General features: G+C 52.3%; 1 protein-coding gene across 4 annotated transcripts in view; it reads right to left on the bottom strand.

Annotated features, from left to right (window-relative positions):
- Positions 1-8,383, bottom strand: part of CYFIP2 (cytoplasmic FMR1 interacting protein 2) — a 47,372-nt gene extending 38,989 nt beyond the window's left edge. For 2 of the 4 annotated variants that reach the window (XM_065734671.1, XM_065734668.1), the window contains exons 1-3: positions 3,074-3,470; positions 854-943; positions 699-776 (exon numbers count right to left, since the gene is read on the bottom strand). In XM_065734671.1, the coding sequence (XP_065590743.1) occupies positions 699-776; positions 854-943; positions 3,074-3,190 (285 nt within the window). In that variant the 5' untranslated portion in view covers positions 3,191-3,470. Of the gene's footprint in view, positions 1-698; positions 777-853; positions 944-3,073; positions 3,471-3,923; positions 4,082-8,259 lie in introns of those variants that run through there. The other 2 variants (XM_065734669.1, XM_065734670.1) reach the window with 2 other exon arrangements.
- Positions 8,384-8,789: the final 406 nt, after the last annotated feature.

Genomic DNA, 8,789 nt, shown 5'->3' on the forward strand with positions numbered 1-8,789 from the left:
ACCACCAGAATTCAGGTTGGAGAAGGACTGAAAAATGTTTGAATCAGAACTAGCAGTAGAGAGGGACAATGATTAAGCCTGGGACCTCCAGTAGACCAAGAGCAAAATAGGACTTTTGAAAGAGACCTGACAAGGAAGCAGATATTCACTTCAGACATGCTTCTGATAGAGCAAGAGCTCCTTCATGCACCTTCATACAATACCAATCCTTCTGGGAGCAGAGAGGACCCCTGCATGCATCAGTTTGGGATGCAGAAACCTGCTTCAGCTGCTCTATTCTCCATGCAAGGCAGGGACAGCCCAGGTCTGCCACATTCCAAGAGCACCTGCTGTTCACACGTGAGCTGGCCATATTGCTTCTTCATGCAATCCCAGACTGCTGGGAAAGGCTTCAGAAACTAGAAAAATTATGTATATATAGAGAGAGAGCTGAGAGGTGCTACTAAGAGATGCTAATACATATTCCATACATGAGGGCACAGAACAGTTGTCCTTTGCTAGGGCAGCAGTAGGAATGTGCTTCTTCTGGAGCAGCTACCTGCTGCTGGGATTAGTGGCTGAGACTTTGATGGGGAGAGGAAGATAATTTGAATAGTCTGTGGTTTCTGTTTTCAACCTTTCAACCTGCTTCAGTCTTCTCTGCTTTTTTTCTGCCTCCACCTCAAACTGACCCACACTGCAGACAAAACCACGCCTACCTGTGGGATGGCTCTTGAGCAGCTCCTCCATGTGTACAGCATCACAGCGTACTCATGGCCTTCTTCCAGCATTTCGTTCTGAAACACAGAGAGGTGTTGCTGGGGCAAGGCACGCGCTGCAGTGTGGCACTGCTGGGCAGTGTGTGGGGACTCACCATGCTGGAGTGCACTGTTGCCTGCTCGATGTACCTGGCGATGCCAGTCACAAAGGCATTTCTGTCTTCAAAGTTTGTGTCAAAATTAGCCTGTGGGTGAAATGGAGACGGGGATTAAAATATGTACAAAGCTGGATGTTTGCTCACCTGGTGCCATATACTGGCTAATTGTTTCAAAAGTATAGTCAGGAAAAACCCCAGAAGGCACAGGGAGAAGCAGGAGGGCTCTTGAAACATAAGGGGTCAGCCCATTATGAATTGGAGGTGCTGGAAATCACTGCAGCTCTAGGGATAGATTCATACATGCAGCTTGCATGAAGCCCTCATTAGAGGAAACCCTGCAGACGATGGATGTGAAGATGTGGCCATCAAGACTGACAAAGCCTTCTAAAATCAAGCCAAACCAGTAGGGATCAGTTATATGGAACTGCAGCCACACCAGTGAGCAAACCTGGAGCAAGTATACTAAAGACTCAGTCTTTTAACTCAGAGAAAGATGCAACCTCATTAATTTCCATTTGTGCCCTGGCTGCTAGGGGAAGACCACATCCTGTCAGCAGGAATTGCAAAGGATAAACATAGAAAGAGCAGGGGAAGAGATGTCTGGGAAACATAAATAGTCAGCACTCAGCGCTAGTGCTAGTACTGCTCTTGCAAGCTGAAGATTTGGGAGAAACAGTTGTGGAACCTGAGCTACTGCTTTGTGCGTAGACGAGGCAGTAAGAAAGTGCAAAGCAAGGCAGGGGGTGAAAGCATAGCTCCTCAGTCTCGTTCACATGCTTTGTGCTTGGGCAATTTCCTCTGTGAAGGCATGCTGATTCTATCTCCTGCACGGCAGAGCACACATGGGTCCCAAGTGCACAGAGCGATGTCATCAGCACTGCAGCAACTGTGTTCACCTCAGTAACTGACTTCCTGAGCAGCTGAGCCTTGAGCACAGAGCTGTGGCTGTAGAGCTGCTTTTCTTTGTGCCTCTATGACCCTAATGTGCAAACCTGCAGCTGCAAATGCATTTTTGAGTAGTGGGGAGAGCATTAACCCCATAGCAGGTGTGATGAGGAACCAGGCTTGGCCAATTCCTCCAGATCCAGTTTTGTCGTGGTTTCAATGAGGTTTACAAGCCCAGCTGAGAGCACATGATCATGGCCAGGAAGCACATAGGGGCACATAGGGAAGCACATAGGGCAGGACAGTGAGCCCCTCAAGGGCCACACGCCAGGAAAGAGTAGAAAATACTTTGTGAACAGAGATGTTAATACGTTACTAAGATTTTCCAGAGAGAGCTGAAACTTGAACAGCCCTGAACTGCCTTTGGGTCTGATAACCCAGGGTGACACCAATGCTACTGAACAAGCCCCTGGTCTGACCTGTTGAAAGAGATACTGTAACTCCAGCGCCCTGCACAGCCAGCACAGCAATCACAGTATGGCTGCATTTATGCACAACCACGCTAAGGCGTGCAGACGGGAGTGGCAGGAGGAGAAAGTAACCCTGCGTTATATTTAACCGTGGGTGTGTGCTATAGGACAGGGTGTGGTGGCCAAGCAGTCACGACATCCCACTGCAGGTCCAAAAGCAGCGCTCTGAGCCTTCCCTTGAGCTCATGCCAGGCTTGAGCAGAGCAGCTGCAGCTGAATCTGTGGTCACTTGAGGCAGAGCAGTGGTTATCATAGAATCATAGACTCATTTGAGGTGGAAGGGACCCTTAAAAGCTGTCTGGTCTGTCTCGCCTGCAATGAACAGGGACACCCACAGCTCCATCAGTGCTCAGAGCCCTTCCTGCCTGACCTTGGGTGTCTCCAAGGGGATGTCAGTGTCTCACCACCCTGCTGCCTGCCCTTCCCCAACCTGCAGCTCCAGCTGTGCACACATCACTGCCTGCACAAATTCAGGCTGAACTCTGATTTTGACCGACTTAGATGCATGCACTTGGCATGAAAAGGAAGCACAGAAATACACAAATAACAAAACATTGCTGAAAACTTTCTGTTGTTATCACTAATCTAATCTCTGGCTTCTTATCTGTTCATGCTCCTCATTTTTAACTTCCCTATGTCTTATCAGTGTTCAAGAACCCTTTTCCCAGTCTCTTGCGGCAGAGCTGTGGCTCGATCTGTTCTGAATGTTTCCCCCAACTTTCTGCTCCTTCTCCCAGCACCACGTGGCCCTGTGCTGGGCAGAACAGCCCCTGTGCCCCACAGGGCTGGGAGCTGTGGGTACCTGGTACATGATGGAGGAGGGAGGTGGCTCGATGCATGGCTGCTGGTCCGGCAGCGGCAGCTCCTCCAGCAGGTCCACATTGGACAGGGCATCCTCCAGTGTGACGTGGGTCGTCATGGTGCTGGCTGTTCAGTTTCCACTCTAGATCCAAAGGAAAAGAGAGGGTGAAAAACAGCAGCCAAAAGACTGGGTTGGAAAGCACCAAAGGACAAAACTGGAACCAGGCCTGTCTTGCACTGCAGGGGACACAATCCTGGTTTATCTTGTTTTCCTTTTCTTGTGTATTTAACCTATATCTCCATGTCATCTCCCCTTCCACAATTCAATAACAGAGCAGGAATGCAGAATCAGAGGAACACAGCCACCCACTCAACTCCTCCTCTGCTCAGTTCTGTGCAGAACAGCCGGGTGCTGCAGCACAGCCTGAGCAGCCTGAAGTGAAAGCGTGAAATGCAAAGCGGTGCTTTCAAAAATATCTCTCAAAGCAGTGCAACAAGCAACCCTGACACTCACATGGTGCCCTCCCTGCATGCATGAGTGGCGCTGGAAACTGTAAACAACAAAGCACATTTCTGCAGGTGAACCAGAAAGGATCGGGTTCTGGATGGCTTAGGCAGTGAAGAAAGAAGTGGCTGATGAAAAAAAAAAACACATTTCTTCGCTTTTACCATGCAGTGTGTCCCCTGCTCAGGCCCTGCTTGCCCTGGAGCTGCCACTGGCTGTGTCCTGAGATGGTGCCAGCTGCACACAACACAAAAACCAAAGGGAAATGTTTCTGAAGGAGCTCACTGCTGCTTACCCCTGTGCTGAGCCCCCCAGCAGCCAAGCCAGCAGGAAACACAAGACAAACCTCTATGTCCCAGATCTCTTTTGCTTTTTACCTTTGCAGTGAATGCTCGTACATGGACGGACCCTGCTGTCCTCCAGGCTGACCACTTATATAACCACAGCCACCAGGCTCCCCTGGTTAATGCCTAATCCCTGCCCAATGGCTGTGCTGACCTGGAGTGTGTCTCCTAGAAAACACCCAGGTGCACTTGAACATTAAACACTTAAACATCTGCAGGGAAAGAAATGGCTTTAAATATTGACATGTTGCTTGATTAGCAAATTACTCCCCTTTTAAAAAGTGCATTTTTTTTTCTCCAGTTGGATTTGATCAGCTTCAAATGTGGACTGCTGAGGTTCTATCACTTTAATCTGCAAGACAGTAGAGCTCTGTTAGCAAACTCTTCATGAAGATACTCGCAGGTTTCAATAAGAATACCCTGCAACCTTCGCTTCAGCTCAGGCAAGCAGACTGAGCTCTTTGATGCCTTGTTACAGAGCACATCTCCCAATCCTTTAATCATCTCTTTGGCTTTTCTCTAAGCTTGAACCCACTGTCCAATTCTGCAGCTTTTTTTGGTGAGGTGCAGACAGCATAGCACGGGTCTCCAGCACTGTCTGTACAAACACCAGAAACAAAAGCAGCATAACATCCCTTCTCGTGCCCACCACATCAGCTCCTTTGGTCTCAGCAGCAGTCCTACAGGCGCTCCCCCTCAGCTGGTTATCTGCCTCAATTCCCTTAGGTCCATTTTTTGTTGTTTGTTTTTTATTGAGTCACTGCTTCCCAGACTATAAGTTTGTTTTTCTTTTCCAGCACTGGGAGCATGAAAGGACAATGGCTTCAGGATGTCCATAGATAGACACACACACACACACAGTGAGGAACGTGGCCCAGGGGGATGAATGCATGCGGTGTGCAGACCTGGGCAGCTTTGTGCTGGGCGAGGGCAGGGATGAGCTGTGCTTCCCATCATTGCTGCTGCGTGGAGCAGGAGCTCTGAGAGCACAGAGGGTTCTTTCCCTGCAATTTTTTGCAGTAAAACTCATGTCACCCCCAAAATGCCTCCTCAAGGCCGTGGGCAGCTTTTTGGGCTGTAGAAGGAGATCTGGTTCCCAATTAGGCATCTCACCCACAGTGCAGAGTACTGCACAAACCTGCAGGAAAACAACGGCTCCTGCCATAAAGGTTTTGCACTGAAATGCAGGAAGGGAGGAGGTAGCAGTGTGGAAATAATGAGCAGAAAAGGAAGCATCGAGCAAAGCGAGCTATCAGCCATGAGCACAGCCCGCACTGTGCTTGCCCATGCAAGAAACAGGATCCAGATGACAAAACTGAACACATTTTGGGGTTCAACAGATAAACCTTCTTCGTAACATCCCCGGGAACCCAATTTCAGTGATATGCTTTCTTCAACAGCATGGCAAAAGCCAAAGCAGACGAAGGGGCACGGTGCGGGCTGTGAGCAGTGCCTGCGGTGTGTCGGCAGTGCTTCCTGTGCCAGCACACATCGCTGCTTGGGGTGAAGCGCAGCGTGCCCCACACGGGGCTTTTTCACTGCCCTAGCACGTGTGCAGAGAGGTGAGGCTTTCCTCCTCGCACAGGAAACATATCCTGCCTGTGTGGAGTGAAGCACCGCTGCCCAGGCCGCTATGAGCTGCTTCTCTGAAGTATTTTGTTCTGCATATCCTGCTACTGGAGCTCCACCAGCCCCATGCATTTTGGTAGAACTTTGGTAGGAGCCAACCCCATCCTGGAGAAACCCAGGGAACGTGGCCACAGGGCTGATGCCACTAATGCTGATGAGCACCCTGCTGCCCACATTCTGCCTGTCCTCTGCAGAAACTTCCTCCTCCCATTGCCACAGTGCTCCCCATCCCACCTGCCCAAGGGACACCAACCCCAGGTTCACCACTCCAAAGCTGAAATGAAGGTAAATCTGTTGTGAGATCAGCCAGAGGGCAGGATTGAACAGTCTGGAGGAAGGCTTTGGAAAGGAGCAACCATGGATATCCCAGATGGCTGAGCTTGCTGCCACAGCCTGGTTCTACCTTCCCTTATCTGTGCAATATCATCATCTTCACAGCAAGAGGAACAAAGGAAACTTCACTGTTAGGGCAGCTTGGGAGAACAAAGGAAGACGTTTGAAAGTGGGGCCATAATGAGTATGTTGCATTCATGTGCACTTGGCTTCACAGCTGCACAGCTGAGAGCTGTGGGGAAGTGGCATGGGCTGCTTCGGGTGCTCAGCACTCCTGCTCACACAGCAGACATCCATGCTGGAGCTGCAGGAGCTGCCAAGCACAGGACAGCAGGAAAGAAGCACCAGGAATTGCTCTGCATGTTGACTGTAACTGGAGGTCCAAGCCCTGCAGGCCTGGGGTGAGCTGCTGCAAAATGGCTTTTGCTGGAGAGGTGGTGACATGGAGGAAAAGGAGGAAAATTTCTGGTCACCTCCCAGGGGTGTGGAGTTCTGCATCAGCTGCATAACCTGGGAAAGCCATGTTAACTTACTGGGCCCTGTGATAATGCTTCACCCTCTTACTCCAAAAAATGATTTAAGTCATGGTCAGAAACCATCCTGGCCCACTGAGCACCCCAGTAGGCTGACATCCTGGGTACATAGCAGCACATTTCTGGTGTCTGTTACCTCATGGCAATAGAAGGGTACACACTGCTGGCCAGCAATGGATTTTGGTACAGTAGACCAATTCAGGGGTGCAAAAGGACTGTTCTACTTTTGCCCCAGAAGCACAGGATTAACATCTCCTGTGTCATAGGATGCACCTCATCAACCCCCTCCTCACATACTGTAAGATGTTCTTGGAATTACAGCCACCACAGTCAGGAGGTTTTTTGCATGAGCAAATCATCACAGCCAGGATGAGCGGAGCTGTGCTGCTGCTCTCCACAGCCACAGCCATTAATAACCATGAAATTACCCTTCCCAACAACAACAAAAAAAAAAGGAAGCCAAATTGCACCACTCATGAAGCTGTCTGTCTGCATCTGCACTCTGCATTAGCTGCCATCCCACGAAGGCTGAGCTCCAGGCATCTACATGTCTGCTTCTCAGCAATGTCGTTGTTTTGGTATTTATTTCTTGGAGAGTAACTTCATTTATTTCTGACCAAAGAAGAAGGCTGCTAAAGTAAGCTGCATTTCCAATATAGCTGAGAAATTCAGAGCAAGTTTGTGAGCAAGCTCCTTTGCTGACAGTTAAAGCACTTCTTGTGAGATAACGTACAGAACTGTGTAGGAGCTGGTAATTAGCAATGTTCCAAAAGCAATCTTCCTCATACAACGACAATAATTGTTTGTTAACAAAATTATTATTGTGATATTAGGATATTGAGCTTTGCTTGAGACCCGAGTCAGAAAATGGAAGGTTTTCCCATATTGCTCGAGCTTCATTAATCGCAGTGACAGACACCAACACAGCGGGCGGTCTCTGCTGGCAGTGACCAACCCCGGACAACAACTGCCATCGGCAAAGCATGGGTGTGAGGCAGGAGGGGTGCGGGGCAGGAGGGCTGCTGGGGTGCAGCCCATCCTAATTGCAGGAAACGGCTGTGATCTGAGGCCAAGGCCACAACCCCCGCGGAAAGCAGCAGATGGTGAAGAGGCCAAGCTCTGCTTCTGGCAGCATCCCTACCGGCAAACAAACCGGCCCCTTCCCCAGATCAGACAGCGGCAGGGTTCCAGCACGTGCTCCTTTGCCACCCCATTCCCTTCCAGGCCCCTCAACCCACGGAGATTTCCTGCCAAAGCCGCGCAGCCCTGCTCAGGTAGGATGCGGATGGCGTTGGCACAGTGTTTCCAGCAGCATCCTCGGCCACGAAGTTCAATAGAAAGAGATGCATCTCGCTCGCAGGCGACCCCGCGCAGGGGAAGGGCCGCTTCGCTCACCATTTTGCCATCACCCCACGCCCAGCGCTGACCCCGCGGCCGCCTGCCCTTCCCCACCCCCCCCCCCCTTCCTCCGGTCCCGCGGAGCATCGCCGTCCCCGGCTGCCATTGCCGCTCGCAGCGGGGCCTGCAGCGCCCGCCGGGCGCGGGGCGAGGAGATTCGTGCTATTTTTCTATTTCTTTTTTTTTTTTTCTTTTTTTTTTTTTTCCGCTATTTTTTGCAATTCTCCCCTCCTCCTCCAGCGCCTTGCAATAAACGCTGCAGGTAGCCCTGAGCATTATGGGATACATCCTGCACATCCCGGCTCCGCCGGGCCTCCCTCCCTGCCCCTACCCGGGGAGGCAGCACCTGCCCCGGCGGGGATCCCCCCGCCCCGCCGTAGCCCCCGGGCGGTACCGCGGAGCGCAGCCCCCGCGCAGCAGCAGTGCCCACCCCGGCGCCGCTCACCTGGCGCTGGGTTCGGGGCGGAGATGCTCGGATGCTCCCGCACAAAGAGCAGGAAATGGCTGCAGCAAGTGCACTTCCGCGGCTCTCCGCCGGCCCCTCCGCGAGGCGGCGGCGGCGGTGGTGGTGGCGGCGGGGGGAGAGCCCCGGCCCCCGCCGCGGGAAGGGCTGGAGCCGTGCGCTCCTCCTCCGGGGGATGCGTGGGGCCGCATACCCGCCCCTCCGCCGGGGACGGCCCGGATTGGGGGGGGGGGCAGGAGGGGTAGCGCAGCCCCCCCCCCCCGGGAGCCCCGGCGCTGGGGGAGTACGGTAGGGACCTCGTGAAGGCTGAGCACGGCCGGGATTCGCCGTCGCGAAGCTGCGGGGGTTCGGGTTGCAGCCTCTCCGCCCCTCGCGGTGCTGTAGCGCCGTTAGATTTTACCTACCGTGGTCTGCCAGCCTGGTGCGTAGCCGTGCTTGGGAAGTCTGAGCGTGTAAGGGACGTAAAGCGAGAGGCAATCAGTGCCTTGTCTTGGAGCTCCGAGCCTTGCCTG

The sequence above is a fragment of the Cyrtonyx montezumae genome, unplaced genomic scaffold (assembly GCF_038088225.1).
Source record: "Cyrtonyx montezumae isolate F1298 unplaced genomic scaffold, pur_monq_1.0 scaffold_18, whole genome shotgun sequence".
NCBI classification, from domain to species: Eukaryota; Metazoa; Chordata; class Aves; order Galliformes; family Odontophoridae; genus Cyrtonyx; species Cyrtonyx montezumae.